This window comes from Gobio gobio (genome assembly GCF_949357685.1).
Source record: "Gobio gobio genome assembly, chromosome: 7".
Classification (NCBI taxonomy): Eukaryota; Metazoa; Chordata; class Actinopteri; order Cypriniformes; family Gobionidae; genus Gobio; species Gobio gobio.
Genome location: NC_137103.1, coordinates 41,879,542 through 41,896,485, shown reverse-complemented (window position 1 = coordinate 41,896,485; position 16,944 = coordinate 41,879,542). Strand labels below are relative to the sequence as shown.

The window sequence follows — 16,944 nt, the reverse complement described above, 5'->3', positions numbered from 1 at the left end:
TCCAGTGTAGGTTGGGTAACATTATAAGCAAAGCACTCACGGCAATCCGCAGGCTCATCAGACCCATCACCGCAGTCGTCTACTGTATCACATTTCCACCAGAATGGGATGCACTCATCTGTTCCACAGCGGAACTGAAAAAGGTCAATCAGTTTTGGGTTACACAAACTGGAACAATCCTTGCAGTTCCGACTAATGACATGGAATAATCATTTTGGCATACAGACCTGGCTGGCTGTGCAGTTGGACAGGCATGTCTTATTATCTGCGGCCAAGTAGAAGTTAGTTGGGCAGGCACACTTGTGACCTCCACCAGGAGAAAGTAAACACAAGTGACTACAACCTCCATTGGCCACTTGACATTGGTGTTTGGGGACTGTAAAAATGGGATAGAAATGCCTTGTTTCTAAATAGTTCATTTTAAAGGAATAGTTACGCAGCTCTTGCCATATTATACAAAAGTAATCCATATAACAATATAATTATAATATAATTATATAATAATATAATATAATATAAATAATATACAAATTTGATGGAACATTTGCACTACATTCCCAAGTCTTTCAGACCAATATTTAAGCTGTAGGATTTAAATGTTTGCAAATGGCAAGAGCTGTGTAAGAGTGAATGAATAATAATGAAAGCATTTTCCTTTTGGGGCAAATCAAGTTTAAAATGAATATACTATTTATTTGAAACCGTGTCTACCTTCAGGCTGGCGCAGTGGGTGGTAGACAATGACAGACTTAATGGCTTGCCATGAATTTAGGAGCTCGACAGCATTAGCACCGGTGGTCTTATGAGCTCGTCTGAGAGATTTGGACTTCCCGTCGGTCCAATAAATGAAGTCCTCGAACAGTGTGAGCCCCATCACACCCTGGATGTGGTCATGAGGTACTGAGGTAGAGAGCATCATACCATGCACCATCATTAAAAATGAATTACTGCATATATAAGTGATTTAATCATAATCATTATCCAACAACTTTCAAATTCACTGTTCTCAAGTTAAATATACATTTTAACATTTGTGAATGTAAGTACAATTGACATATCTTTGGTTTTCTTATTTTAACATTTGTGAATGTAAGTATAATGACATTTATTTGGTTTTTGTTTTGCATATATACACCATTAAAAGGCTTTAATGAAGTTTATGTTATCCAATTCTGCCTTATTATGGCCTAGCAATCCAACACTCTAAAAAAAAAAAGGTTCTATATGGCACCAAAAATAGTTCTTGGCTCGTAATCATAGGGGAACCTTTTTTAGTACTATATAGCACCATTTTTGGTGCTTCAGTGGTTCTTCAGCGGTTCTTCAGAGGTTCTTCACCGGTTCTTCAGAGGTTCTTCACCGGTTCTTTAACTAAGGTGCTATATAGCACCTCTGAAGAACCACTGAAGCACCAAAATTGGTGCTATATAGCACTAAAAAAGGTTCCCTTATGATTACGAGACTTTTTTTTTAGAGTGAATACATGAAAAATTAACAAAATTATGACTAATTTTGTACCCCGGTGCCTCTGAGAACCGTCCATGTTGGCAAAAAGGATGTGATTATCATCAGCCCAGTAGATTCTCTTGTTTGTGTAGTCAATAGTTAGAGCTGAGGGGCTGTAGATCTCTTTGTTCACAATAACGCTTTGGCCTTGGCCGTCCATGCCAACTCGACCGACGTGAGGGTTTTCACAGCAGTCAATCCAGAACACGTACCTGAGGGACAGAGAGTGACCCTCATCCATGAACTTCATATAACATGAGACACAATCTCATCACATTTGTTTTAAACAGAAAATATCTATTCCCATTGTTCTGGGGGACTACGCATTCATTTTTTTTCTCGTGACAAACTGAAGTCTCCCTGGACTGATGGTGAAAAGTAGAAAGGATATTGTGCAAATTTGAAAAGGAAGCAGTTGTACCCGGTTTGAGCATCCAGAGCCAGGTCCGTGGGGTTCTTGAGGCCAGAGCTCACCAAGACAGTGGGGTATAAACCGTTGGATTTGGACACTTCCAGCGTCTTTCTCTCCACGTCACACCAGTACAAGTTCTTTCCAATCCAATCGACAGCCAGTGCGCTTGGCACAGCTGTTCGGTGAACAATCTAATAAAGCAAACAAGTTGTATTCAGATCAGTCATTATAATCTTATCACATAATATCTCTGTAATGAGAAAGTAGGATTATGAAGTAATTGAAGTAATAGTTCAGCCAAAAACTGGAAAATTCTGTCATTATTTGCTCAGTCTAATATTGTTTCCAACATTTATGACTTTCTTTTGTCAGTGGAACACAAAAGTAGAAATTTTGAGTAATCAAGGACTCGTACCTTGTTCTCATGCAAGTACAATAAAGAGGGACTTTCATGATTTCAAGCTTCAAAACAGGATACAAATCACCATAAAAATGCCTTAAAAGTAGTCCATTCGATGCACTGTATTTTAAGTCCCCTGAAGTCGGCTTTGTGTAAGTAAAAGACTGAAATGTAGCCAGAGTTAGTCAGTTGAACTCAAGAACCAGATCAATCTGACTCATGAATGAATTATGACGTCCTTCATTATGATTATTTGGACCTTCAACCGGTTGCCATCAGTCCATTATGTGGAGAAAAATCCTGGAATGTTTTCGCAAAAACTTAATTTCTTTTCGACTGAAGAAAGAAAGACACAAACACCTTGGATGAGATAGGGGTGAGTAAAAATTTTCATTTTGAAGTGAACTAATCCTTGAAATTGGCTATACCTAAAGTTGGATGTACCTGAAGAAGAGCATTTTCAATTCAAAATTATTTGTATAAGCAACTTTCAATAAATGTATGTAAGCAGCTTACATTAAGCATACTGCCTTACAATCCTAGTGAGCAAGATAAAGGGGACTAGAGGACTAGTGAGGGGACTCACTAGAAGATACAAAGCAAACATACAATTCTGAAAAGTATGTATAGGAAGGAGAAAGGAGAGAAACATATAGAAATGAAACAGTTAGAATGTTCGGTAGACTTTAACCATTTATGCTTTGTCTTTTTATTCTCTTAAATTTTCTGGGGACCCCTTAGAACCTTCTGGAGGACCCCTGTGGTCCCCTGACCCCAGAGTTATTCTGTTTGGTATAAACAGAGTATCTGTTCGGTATAGTGCATGATGCTAATATTCCATTGCAGACTTATGAAACATAAACTTTGCTCTCAAAATGGCGACGCTTGCAATCTGTCACTGCAAGACATAACATGCTTTGAGATTTTCTCTATCATCGTCATCTGACAGGGCATATGTTGCCATGCCAATTGACAACACCGCCCCTTCTGCAGTAATTTCAGCAAAGCTGAGCTTGAAAAATTCTCTGAAATGTCAATGATTGAGAAACATTTCCCCAATCAGGAAAGTGCCTCCAGATGAGAGGATGAGAGGAAACATTAATATTCCGAGTGGGAAAGAAAGAGCTTCTGGTATTCTAGTGATCTGGTCCAGCACTGATTTGAAAGATCGCCTTGTGTGGAAATGAAGGCTAACTCATTTAAAATGTCAACATTTGAATATATCAACATCGAATGCACAAAATGCCAAGATGAAAGATTCTCAGAATATCTGCACTATATAAGTATTCGTACCCCTTGACATTTTATGTTGCTTCTTTATGTTAAAATACTTTAAATTAAAAAAAAAAATTCCTCCCACATCGATCTACTGTACACGTCATACACCATAATGACAAAGCAAAAATAGATTTGTGACTTTGCAAATGTATATATATATATATATATATATATATATAAAAATGTATACCCTTTTCTGGTACACTTGAAATTTAGCTCCGTGTTACTGAATGGGTATGATTTGGAAAGGCTCTAAGGTTCTAAGAGTTGAAAATGCATATCAGAGCAAAAAATCAAGCCATGAAGTCAAAATAACTGCCTGCTCAGAAACGGTACTGTGTCAAGACACAGATCTAGGGAAGACTACAAAAAAACGTAGTGTTGTTCACGGAAGAAGACTTCCTGTAAGCTGCTCAGCTCTCTAACTTGGGTCATGAATATTAATTACATTGTGTGATCTTGTGATTTGATGAAAAGCCAAAACTGGAAGATGAGCACAAGCCATGTTGGATTAAAGTTTATCGCTTGCATGTTCGTTCAAAACTGTTTGGCAGAGACTTCAGCTTAGTCTTAAAGTCAGCATGAAATAATAATACTCACCATCTATTTTCTAAATGCAAGCTATTGATCTTATTTGTAAACTGCACTGAAGGTTGACAGAAGCATGCAGCCTCCATAATCCTTAATGGAAGAAGTTTGGAACAACCAGGACTCTTCCTAGAGCTGGCCTCTATGCCAAACTGAGCAATCAATGGAGACGGACCTTGGTTGGAATGGTGACCAAGAAGCTGATGGTAACTCTAGTTGAGCTCCATGAGATTGAAGACAATTACAGAAAGACACATATCACTGCAACACTCTGGACTTTATGGCAGTGTGGCCATACTCAAGCCTCTCCTCCATGAAGACACATGAAAGCCCACATGGAATTTAAAAAAAAAAAAAAAAAAACACCTAAAGGACTCTCTCAGACTGTGAGAAACAAGATTCTCTGTTCTGATGAACCTTAGTTCCAAGCATCATGACTGGAGGAAATCAGGCACTGCTCATCACCAGCACAACACATCCTAACAGTAAAGTGTGCTGGTAGCAGCATCATGCTGTGGGGGTGTTTTTGTGCTAGGGACTCGTCAGGGTAGAAGGAAAGCTTAACGCATCAAAATATACTGTAGATATAGCCTTGATGAAAACCTAGTCTGGAGCATTCAGAAACTCGGACTGGGTAGAAGGTTCACCTTCCAACAGGACAATGACCCTAAGCACATAGTTAAGACAATGCAAAAGTGGCTTATGGACAACTCTATGAATGTCCTTGAGTGGCCCAGCCAGAGCCTGGTCAAACATCTCTGGCGAAAACTAAAAATGGCTGTCCACCAATGGTCCCCATCCAGCCTGACAGAGCTTGAGAGGATCTGAGGAGGAGAATGGCAGAAATTGCCAGATGCAGATGTGCAAAGCCTTTCGGATCATATCCCAAAATATTTGTGGCTGTAAAGGGTACAAATACTTATGCAATGTACTACATTTGTAGAGTTGTCACAAATCAGTTTTTTGCTTTTTAATTATGGTGTATGAAGTGTAGATTGATGTGAAAAAAAGTGATTTAAAGAAGTTTAACATAAGTGGAAAAAAAATGAAGGGGTACGAATACTTTTGCAAGGCACTGTATGTATCCCTTAAACGCATACCTCAGGTCTTTATCAACCCGGGACATCATTCACTACCCTCTCCTCAGTATTCCTGTCCATTTATTTAAAAAAAATAACAAGACAAAAATATGTAAAAGAATGTCTGTTTTCTAATGTTGTTTTTTTGTAAAAAGTGAATGGGGTCACTCGTGACTTGAGGTATGTAATAGTGTACGTATATTTTGTTCTGTGCTACAATAATTAAATCTCTGATGTTTTAAGTGCAATTCGCATTTACTTCTCAAGGTGGCAATGTCTGATACACAATGTTGATGTGATGTTTCACTCATTATTACTGTAGACATAAAATAAAAGTATACATTTTCAGCAAAATTCAAAATGGCTCAGCGACAGCCAGTTTACTGTAGAGCAGGTACTGTATGCAATCATTTATTAGTGTCACTGTCACTTGATGGTGGATGTGGCGAAGAAGCTGTCAGTGATGTAAGATTACAAATTTATACATTGTTATATATAGGTTCCAATGTAATAGAATATAACTGAAAACATTATACATTTTGAAGTAAACTTGAGGAAATTCTAAGGAGATTACGTCAGGCTGTGTAAGTGTTTGAGACATTAAGTATTTTGTCTTTATGCACTTCCTGACTATTTACCATGACACGTTTAGAGCAATACTGCCTGAGTGATTGGATTAGCATCTATGCATTTGAATGACACTGTTATGCTGATTGAATTAGGACAGGTCACACCGTTATGTCTAAGGTGTGTCCTTTTCCTACACAACATATGCATTCCTTTGTTTGAATGTCTCCTCCCCTGCTGTATAATCCCTCCCCCTAAAATGTAGATAAAATACAATGTATAACTCCTTTAGTGAGACTTGGAACCTCAGCCGAAGAACAGCACAATTCTCAATAAACAAGTAACGTCTGCTTTAAAGATATCCCAACATCTCCTGGTCTCTTCTTCAAACGAGGAAAAGGAAATTCACAACAGTGATCAAAATATTGATTTTCAAGATGCTGGAAAAGATAGTTTTGAAAATATGGTTGAAAATTGCAAATACAAGTCAGATGCTGAAAATCTCTAGTACGGGGAAATGAGCTCTGACGATGACAGTGAACCCTTTCAAGTTCCATAATTATCCGAATATGCTTTATTTTATTCTTTTGTAATTGTTATTAAAATATCAGCAAAGTTTTATACTATTGTGGCAGTTAGAGATCCATCTGTGCTAGATATAGATCCGTGTCCAATATTCATGCATTTAAGAGATGTATATGTGTGTGTGCTTGTGTGTGTATGCATGATAGCTAAAACCACCTTTTAGACATTACTGAAGGATTTTAGTTATGGCATGTGACTACCAACCTAGATATAGTATTCACATACACAGAGCCAAATGGATCACCTAAATAATTGAAAGTTGCTTGTAGTGGTTCAGCATGCTAACTAATGAGGCCATATACAATTGCATATCAACTTTGTCCCATTACACATTACTAGACAAATTCCCTTATTGAATCACACCAAAGGCACTGCCTGAGGCATCATGCCAAACGTGCTCCTGTGCAAGAGTTAATTATCATATTACAGTGATCAAACCCATGGTGCTGTGTACTAACATGCTCCCCGCTTCTGTTTATCAATTGTGAAAAATAGTGCATCTAAAGTCTGAAAAAAAACCTGATTATGCGGTAATAAACATGCATACATTGATCATGCAATAAATAATAATATTAACAATCTATAAATTACTGTTGCAATATTGTTCTGTGGTTCTTTTCTATAATGTACAGTAATACACTATTTTTCATTAGAAGTAGAAAGATGATAAATAATAAGCAGAACAATGTACAGTCGGCTAGTCATTATTTCAAAATAAACCAATTCAAGGTGATAAAAGTGGGCTTTTAATGACCAGTTGACTGTATATTATCTCTTACTTACTGCACATGCTTCAAACTGAAGGAACAGGCAATGCTTTATTTATGGATACTGTATGGGGAGCTTCTCGCAGAGCTAAGATAACATAAAAAGTAAAAAAATTAACAGGCAGTTCAAACTAAAACTACACAGACATATACATGTACAGAACAGTATAGCCACATAAAGGCAGGATGTATAAAAGTGTAAACAGTGTACATAAATGTATATTTTATGAATGCATCCAAGTTAAATTATTAAACAGCAATAGTACTCAAATGCAGCAGCAACATAGGAATTCTCAAGGTAGAATGGTAAAAAGGGCAAAGAAAAGTGTTAACGGTAAGCGATCTGAAGTTAAATGAGTGTGTAGTGTGAAGGAATCATAGATTTATGTGTCTGAAGTAACAGTGTCAATAAGCAGTCTTATGGCATTGGAGTAGATGTTTTTCAATCTTGAAGTGCATGTGCTGTTGGACCTGATTCGCTTTGTGGAAGTTAAAAAAGGTGAAAAATGATTGTGCGGGTTGACTAGAGTCCTTCATTATGTTTCCAATTTCCCCGAGACAGTGTTTAGAATAGATACTTTTATATTAAGTCAAAGTCAGTTTATTGTCATGTGTCTCCAACATAGTGGGAGAAGAAAATAATACAGCGTCTCCATGTCAATAAATAATGTATTAGCCTACTAAAATCATCAGTTAAATTGTTCTTCCACAAAGGAGCTGCATCATTATATCCCCTGTGAATGATGGGCAAAGGTCTCCTACCCAATCTAAACATATTGTACCAGCTTGCATTGTCTCTATTTCCAAAATTCTGAAGATTACACCCACAAATGCTAATGAATTTCAAATGGCTTTAGCTTGTGCTGAGCAGGGGTGATAAATCAGGAGGGGGCAACACTGTGTAATGACGCCAAATGAGGCTCTTGGCCCCTGCAATGAAGCTAATGAGATGGGGAAAAGTGTTGCTCAGCAGGTACACGGCAGAGATGTGCATCTAAGCGCTAACCATGTGACCTTAATGAGTCCCTCAAATAATGCTAAAATGAGCATTTATATTTATGGCTGTATGACTACAGATGTCTAATATTCAGATGCTGACTTTAGACCTCTTCATCGCATCCCTGTTGCTAACATGCCATATAACAGTTAGTCCAGACCTATTCGCGTTATTCTCGGTCCTTGGTGACCCGCCATAATTACATGAGAAATCAGACGTACCTTGAGGTCACTGCCGTTAAGGCGAATTCTGTTTATCCTCCGGCCGCTGGGTCTGCTGGAGTCAATCCAGTAAATGAACTCCTTCTTGTAGTCAAAATCTAAGCTGATAATGTTGTTAAGGCCCTACAGAAGTCAGAAGGAAACACAGCATAGAGGTAATAGAGTTGAATTAAGTAACGACAAGAGATGGACTGCACAACAAATGTGACTGTTAGCGCAGTCAGCATGATGTATTAGCTGGGTAAAGGCCGCAGTCAGCACGCATAGATCAACTATGCAGAACAAAAAAGAATGAGATGTTACGCGTTTGTTCTGCTATTCAATTAGCTGGAGGGCTTAATTACCCACTTCCGCATGCACTTATCTCGGCAAGATCTGGCAAGGATGTACTACAGACGTGAAAAATACAGAGAATACATTTCTTTTGATGTCTCTTCATCATATTGATTTTAGAAGAGGACACAGCGTGCGGTGGATGCACGTGGATGCTGGCTTCAGAATCCAGGGAAGCAGTTCAGAGAGCCTTCAGAGGGAATGCTGAGGGTACATTCGTTACTGTCATGTTCACGTCAGGCTGCTGTCACTCAGTCTACCGCTCACTAGCCCTCCCCTTCCTTTGAACACTTCATCACGGCTGTTAAGATCGGGCGACGGGCATGATGACAGATGAAGAAAAGCTCTGATACCCCCATCAGATCATCAGCACTGTGAGACCCACAATGACCTTTAGCCTTCTTCTTGTGGCCAGAACCTCTAGTGTTATCTTAGGGCTGTTTTTATTTGACATTAGTGGAAACAAAAATAAGAGATCCATTCAGGTCAAATAGGTCCGGCGTATTTATAGCACAACAGTAAGGTATAGAGAAAAAATGATCTATAATTATTACTGTATATATTGCCAAAATGGTTAGTTTCTAACAGTAGAAAAAATTGCCAAATTAAACTGTACATTTTCAGTCTCTTAAAGGGATAGTTCACCCAAAAATGAAAATTAGCCCATGATTTACTCACCCTCAAGTCATCCAAGGTGTATATGACATTCTTCTTTAAGACGAACACAATCAGAGTTATATTAAAAAAAGTCCAGGATAATCCAAGCATTATAATAGCAGTAATAGTAACAGCTAATTTTCATTTTTGGGTGAACTATCCCTTTAAGCTCACCAAGGCTGCATTTATCTGATCAAAATACAGTAAAAACAGCAATATTCTAAATTATTATTTTAATAGATTTTAAAATGTAATTTATTCCTATCAATCATGGCAAAGCTGAAATTCAGAAGCCATTGCTCCAGTCCTTCAGAAATCATTCTAATATGCTGATTTGGTGAAAGAAACAGATATGATTTTCAATCTCGAAAACAGTTGTGTTAATTATTTGATGAAAAACCCCCCACAAAAGAATAGCATTTATTATGTAACAGGGTAAAAGTCTTCATTGTCACTTTTGATAAATTAAATGTATCCTAGCTGGATAATTAATAATAAAAGAGCTGCATAAGAGGAAAATATGTTAAATTATAACAACATTTTTTAGTTAACTAGTCCATATAAAACATAATATGAACAGCAGATTATCAATATTAAAATTGCAACAGTGTTCGCCTTGTTGTCAGGCGGGGTGCTTTCTATGATGTATATTTTTTCCTTAGTAGAAGTAAGATGATAAATAATAAGCACTAAGCAGGATACTGTACAGTCAGCCAGTCATTATTGCAAAATAAACCCATTCAGGGTGATAAAAGTGGGCTTCTAAAGACCAGGGGACTGTATATTATCTCTTACTTACTGCACAGGTCATGCTTCAAACTGAAAGATGCTTTAATTATGGATACTGTACAGCAGATCGATAAATAGCTAACTAGCATTCGACAGAGCAAACGAGATCATGCACTATGCTATTATGAGGTCAACAAAGACCTCCGTTGTTGGGAAGAGGCCACAGGATCCACTCATATATAAGTGCAAAAGCTTTCCTCCCTTCACTCTTATTAAACAAAATTGAATAAATGAAACTGAATGATTGCTGATGAGACTACTCCATAAAGGAAAGAGTTTTCTGAGAGCCCTATAGACATTCCCCTGGATGACAGCCTCAATTGGTATGAATAATGTAATGAGCGCAAAATTGAGGAAACTCACATTTCACTAAGAATCATCATTTCGATGGTAATGACTACAGGCCTCTAATGACACCAGCTGTGGATAATAGCACAGGGAAACTCAACTTGCTACACCAGGCCAATCAGAAGTTACATATAAAGTCAAAATGACATTTCATAGAGCCATTCATGACGTGTGCCAAACGTGTTGTCAGATAAACTGTTGAGTATGCAAAAAAAAAAAAAAGACTTCATCTCTGCAAACAAATTACTGCCTGTGATGTAAGACGCCAAAGTAAAGGATATGATATCTAATGTATTTTGCTTGACAGGATATCTGGATTTTTTTTATGGATTTGAATAGCCAACAACCAGACAGATGATCAATATAATGCAGATATACTTTATAGAACTATTTAGCAAAATACATTGAGAAAACGGCAAAATAAAAATAACACTTTTTTTGAATTATTACAGAATTATGTTTGTGTTTTCTTTTTGATTATTTGTAACAGGTGTTTGAAAACGTTTTCTTTTCTCATTTTGAATTCTATATTGGCCTTTTTCATTATTAACAGCTGTAAGTACTCTAACTATTCTTTATGAGTTGTTTTGAAATGTGCTGATACTTTTTCTTGTTGTAAGCCTATAATGAAGCTTACTTGCATCATTATTTTGTAATGATGCAAGTTTGAGAAATATACAGAGTTCATATGTTTTTCTTTTTGAGTTTATATAATATTTATATAAAGCTCATTAACATTTTTGAAAACAGAAATCGTTTGTTATGCTGTTTTGTTTTGTTATACCTGTCTGTCAGAAATGCTATAATATGTAATATTACAATCTCAAAAAGGCAAAATATTAATCTGTCAGCTTGGCTGATATAAAAACTGATATTAAATGTAAAAGGTAGAACTACTTCTCACTTTCAAGACCAGCAATGGAGTGTTTTTAATTCTTCTATGTGACATTCCCAGCCAAGAGACTAGTTAATGACTTCAATTAGTGTTTTCAAAGGGCATAGGAGACAATAGACACTGTGTTGTTATCACAGCTGTGTCACCACAGCTTAATTGGTCCTCCATTAGGCTTCTACAAACACAGCAGTTCTATCTTATGATCTGGTCTCTGAAGTCCAGTAACAATTTCATGTAGCAGCACAGCAGTCTCGGCTGGGCAGATTACATGGGCAACCTTTCAATATGAAAATGGGAGTAGTGTAATTAGAAAAAAACAGTTGACATAGAGCTTTACCTGTTTCAGGAGAGTGTAATTGGATCCATCAACACTTAATTTTCTGATTTCATGAAGATCAGCAAGTATAAGAAAGGGTTCTTCAGCTGTGAGAAACATAAAGATGACTTGATGCAATGGAGTCGGACATTTGTCAAGTTAACAAATCCTGAAATTATCAAGATCAGTTGAAACACATTCTCTGGGAATTCATCAAATGATACAAACCTGAAAGAGACTTGCAGCTGTTGGGGTCTTTTCTGGAAGCTTCATAGCCATCTACACACAAACACTTAAAGGAACCGTAAGTGTTGGTGCAGTTCTGACTGCAGGGCAGGGTGGTGGAGCATTCGTCAATGTCAACACATGTCCTCCCATCATTCTTTAGGTGAAATCCTGGCCAGCACTTACACTAGACACATGGGTGAAAAAAATGACAATTGAGATGTTTTGATTCTAAAATCGCCATTGGTTAAAAATGACTCTATGCCGAGACCACTCTGCAAAAATCCACTTGTTTCAGTGCCATAACCATTTTACAAACAGGTATAACCCTCAAAAAGAAAAAATGTGCCATCATTTGAGGTCATATTCATGTTGTTCCAAAGCATTTGGTTTAAAAGTTGGAAAAAAATGCTGGCATTTTATTGATAATGATGATTCACAAATGTGAAGCGTTTTAAAAATTTTCAAATCATTGTAGCTGGATTTAATTACAAATGCTTTTTTGTTCAGTCAGTATCCTCAACGATTTCCTTATGATCCCTTCATTTCTACCACAGGGACTGAGGTCAGACTCTTTACATACCTATAGGATTTGATACAACTACAGTACATACAGTTTCTGTGATGTCTTTATCGATTTTGAGGGTGACTGGCAATCTGCCAGGAAATGACACTGCCTCGAAACAACTCTGATGATCACAGGTCATTTGAACATGGCACTCCTGACACCAAGCTTGCCCATCAGTAACACAGCAGAAGTGTGTATATCTAGAGAGAATTAGCTCATAAATCATCCTCCTTAAGGCATGCCTCTAGACAGCTCCCAAAGGTACACGCCTTTGTTTAAACTTGATCTGAGTATGACAATTAAGTACCAATGAAATAAAACTGGGACAAATTGTTCCTTTAGCATTTTGCTTTGTTCTTTGAGTGTTTGCCCAAGTATTTCGGGGGAAATATGTTGCAGAAACAAAAACACGGCAGCTTCTGCAAATCAATTCATCATAGTTACATGATATGCACAACAAAGAATACATATGTATTTCTTCAAACACATAATACTGTACAAATAGAATTGTTTTACTTATGCATACAAATACTTTTAATAGAATAAATATGTACAAACAAACAAACAAATAAATTATTAAGTAATAATATACGTGTCCCCGTGGGGGGGGGGGGGGGGGGGGGTGTTGTTGGTTAAATCGCTTCCAGTAGAAATTAGAAATCACGTTCGAATTCAAAGATCGAAAAGGTCACTTTCACTATCACGGTAAAAGGGGCAGGGGCTCAACAAAAAAAAAAAATAATAATCCAAATCCCTCATATCTCTGTTAAAACATTCAAATGTACTATAAAGCATATTTATAATACAAATTATTTTAATTTCATATTAGTATTTTCTTTACAATTAACAATTGTACAAAAAAGTAGAATATATAAAGATATTATTGACCAACCTTGTATCCTACTGCTAAGTCTTGACAATCCTGTGTACATCCGCTGACACGGCGGTTGAGACATTCATTGACATTGCAGTTTTTCTCGTCTGAGTGATCTCCACAGTCATCTTTCAGGTCACATAAACTCTTCTCAGGTATACAGCGGCCATTTGAGCACATGAAAAAGGAGCTGTTGCATAAGCTCTCTAGAAATAAAGAAAGAAAACAAAGGAAACAAATTAAGGACAAGTACAAAGCAATACATAGAATTCAGACATGTTGTGTTGAAAACCAAGCGGAAAATGTAACAATGCTTTTGGAAAAAAACATGAACTTTTGGATGGCTTTAACTCTGCAAAGCTAGAGGGCATCAAAGTTGCAAGCCAACAAAAGCCAAATAATATTTATAGCTTCCTGCAACTGCCAGTAAGTACAAGGGCTTTTTTCCGTTTAAATGCTTGGTACGCTCAGATGAAAACATGCCATCCCCGCAGGTCAAAGTTATCCACTTCAGCCCCCTGCTTTTATCCATGATGTTCCTTGGCCACTTGTATTCCCTCAGATGTTCAGTAAGCCCCGCATCCATCAGTCAAACATATTTCAGGCACAGCTCTGTTGGGCCATTACCGGCAGCCAGGCATTTGAGGTTGAGGGGCAGCTCATCAGAGTGGTCAGGGCAGTCTGGGTAACCATCACACTCCCACTGGGCGCTGAGCAGGCATCGGCCATCAGCACAGCGGAACTCATCCGGCCCACATGAGCGGTATACTGAGGAAAGAGTGACGAATGTCAGCACACTGACACACTCTGCTGCCTCACAGAGATCTTAAAGGGACAGCTCACACACAAATGAAATTCTGTCAGCATTCATAAAAAAAAGAAAAAGTGATTCATTTTTCTTCTGTGGAACACACAAGCAGATATTTAGTGGAATGCCAAAGCTGCTCTTTTTACGATGAAAGTGTTCTGCAAATCATAACCATAAAAGTACTACAAATGTTGTTCACTTGACTCAAGAACATCAATAGACTATGTGGATCTATACAGTCTTAAAATATGATTCACTTTTGTAGACACTTTGATAAATATTTTTTGTTTTCCATGGGGAAAAAAAGCATATATCATATCCATCATTATATAAAAAAAACAATAAATTATAACTGATTTAAAATTTTTGGGTGAACTTTGCAAGATGGATATGAAACAAAAAGTATGAAACAAACTATGTGATATTACTTTTAAATAAAAGAATCTGCAGATTTCTTGGGCGACAGTGTCTAGAAAGAGATCTCTTTGAATCTCTTTTGTTATGAATAATTTCCCAGACTTTCTATTTCATATTTTAACCTCAGTGCAATAATTTCTAGCGTAATAAATTATGAGGTCGTATGCACATGGATGATGCCTGTGGAGAGGCTGTCCTTTCATGTTGTGAAGACCAGGGCCTGAGTTCTCCGTCAAAAAGCCCACAGATGTTTCAGTTTTAAGCACAAAACAAATGTTTTAAAACATTTTTAGGAAACCCCAATAATTGAAGTACAATATTGACTATTCTTGAAATTGTACAAATAATATGAGTACAGAGTAGCCCAAGGCTCACTGCAGAGCTTTAATTAACTGAGAAATGCCTGACTTTTTCCATTAAAATACTGCACTTTACTATTTCAATGGTACTATTCAGTTTACTGTATAAATAAAAGTAGCCTTCACAAATTCCTTTAGGGAAAAGCAGGTATATAGTGGCCAAAGACAGATATGGGGGAACAAAATGCATTTCTTAATGATGGATCTGCTTATCAGACAGATTTGTGAATCCAGACAGATGCTTACCACATTCAACCGATTCATCCGAACCATCTCCACAGTCGTTGTCATGGTCACAAACAAAGCGTTTCGGAATGCAGCCTTTGTTAAGGCATCTGAAGGAATTCTCATCACATGTGTTATTCGGAGCTGTGGGGTAAACATCAGAACCTTGAGTTCTTGATTAATTCTCACTAAGACTTTTATTCACCTTACTAGTCATTTCAGCCAAACCCATCTCAACCACTCTTAACATGTTACACAAAACGCATCACTAATGAAGTGCCTGAGGTGAAGAATATCTTATTCAATGGATGTCATTGGGTTTTTAAATCCTGACCTGAGCACGTAACAAATAGCCAATTATAATGAATGGCAACATCACTGCTAAAACAACACCTGAAGGGAGCTTTCATCGATAACACATCGACATGCAGAAGACATTTTAAACAGATCAATGTGAATATTTACCACAGCCGGCCGCTGCAAGCTCATCGCTGCCATCGGGACAGTCTCTCTCCCCGTCACATAACCAGCGCTTTGGGACGCATGCGTACGAGCCTGGACAACTGAATAATCCCAGGGCACAGGTCACTGAGCCTAGACAATATTTTGTTAGTAATGCACCATTAATTGTTGTTCAGGTATAGAAATGATAAATGACGAATATCTAGAGGAACCGCACAGTAACACTGGAAAGCTTTTTAGCAAATGCATCTGAAATTGAGGCAAGCTATAAGAGCTGTGCGTGTAAACCTCACTCATCCGGCCTCAAGAGGCACGCTAGGCCTTTAGCATCCTTGTTAGCATGCCCACTTTCCAATGCCGGAGAGGCCCTGGTTCAAAACCGGCTCAGAGTGGGTCAAGCGAGACCATCATATTTGATGCTGTAACCCGGATGGGAGTGAGGTTTAGGGGGTTGAGTGTAACAAGATAGTAAGAGCTGTGTGTGTAAACCTCACTCCCCTGGCCACTAGAGACTGCAGAATTTTGGCGTCCTTGTTAGCAAGCCAACTAGTGTTGTAGTCAAGACCACCTAATCCGAGATGAAGTCCAATGTGTGTTGAGACCAAGGCAAGACCAAGATTTTGAGGGGTTGAGACCAAAACAAGAACAATACCAGACCAGCACTCCTTAAATTCATAAAGATTCACATTCCCGCCTGAGAAATGGCTTATTTTTAATCAATGAATATAATTAAAATAAGACACTATATAGAGCTGTTATCAGTCAAATGAAATTATTAACAACAAAATTCATCTTTGCACTGCAGAGGTGGTACAGAAGATGCATCTGAATTGCTAAATTACAAATGTATAAATCATTTTGAGAATAATGTTTTAAAAACTGTTTATTGAATGTCTATATAAAAGCAATATCATATTTGCAGTCGTGCTCAAATTTGTGAAAACAACTCTCTTGCAATTGTGATATTGCTTAATTATATCACGTTACAATATAAAAATCCAGATCTCATACAAGTACTTTTTTGCAACAATATCTTGAATTTTGTGAGCACTTTAATACATTTTGGTGACATTTTTTGACACAATCCCTCATTAATTTCTGAATCGGCAGAATAAATAAATCAAATTAGAAATAAGTTATTGATTGCATCTGGATCTATAAGTTTTACATCCAATCACATTGATGATGATAATATTTAAATCAGACAATGCATCAGCAATTTAGTAATACCCAAGCAGTTGTGGTCTTGACCAGTATTGAAATAAAAT

At 37.4% G+C, this 16,944-nt stretch overlaps 1 protein-coding gene across 1 annotated transcript in view; it reads right to left on the bottom strand.

The window, feature by feature from the left end:
• Window positions 1-16,944, bottom strand: part of lrp1bb (low density lipoprotein receptor-related protein 1Bb) — a gene marked incomplete at its 5' end in the record, with an annotated part of 359,446 nt that overhangs the window by 51,833 nt on the left and 290,669 nt on the right. The window contains 12 exons of the mRNA XM_079822148.1: window positions 41-134; window positions 228-376; window positions 712-900; window positions 1,519-1,718; window positions 1,928-2,109; window positions 8,401-8,523; window positions 11,760-11,845; window positions 11,967-12,150; window positions 13,424-13,611; window positions 14,033-14,173; window positions 15,236-15,358; window positions 15,680-15,808. Coding sequence (XP_079678274.1) covers window positions 41-134; window positions 228-376; window positions 712-900; window positions 1,519-1,718; window positions 1,928-2,109; window positions 8,401-8,523; window positions 11,760-11,845; window positions 11,967-12,150; window positions 13,424-13,611; window positions 14,033-14,173; window positions 15,236-15,358; window positions 15,680-15,808 — 1,788 coding nt within the window. The remainder of the gene's footprint in view (window positions 1-40; window positions 135-227; window positions 377-711; window positions 901-1,518; window positions 1,719-1,927; window positions 2,110-8,400; window positions 8,524-11,759; window positions 11,846-11,966; window positions 12,151-13,423; window positions 13,612-14,032; window positions 14,174-15,235; window positions 15,359-15,679; window positions 15,809-16,944) is intronic.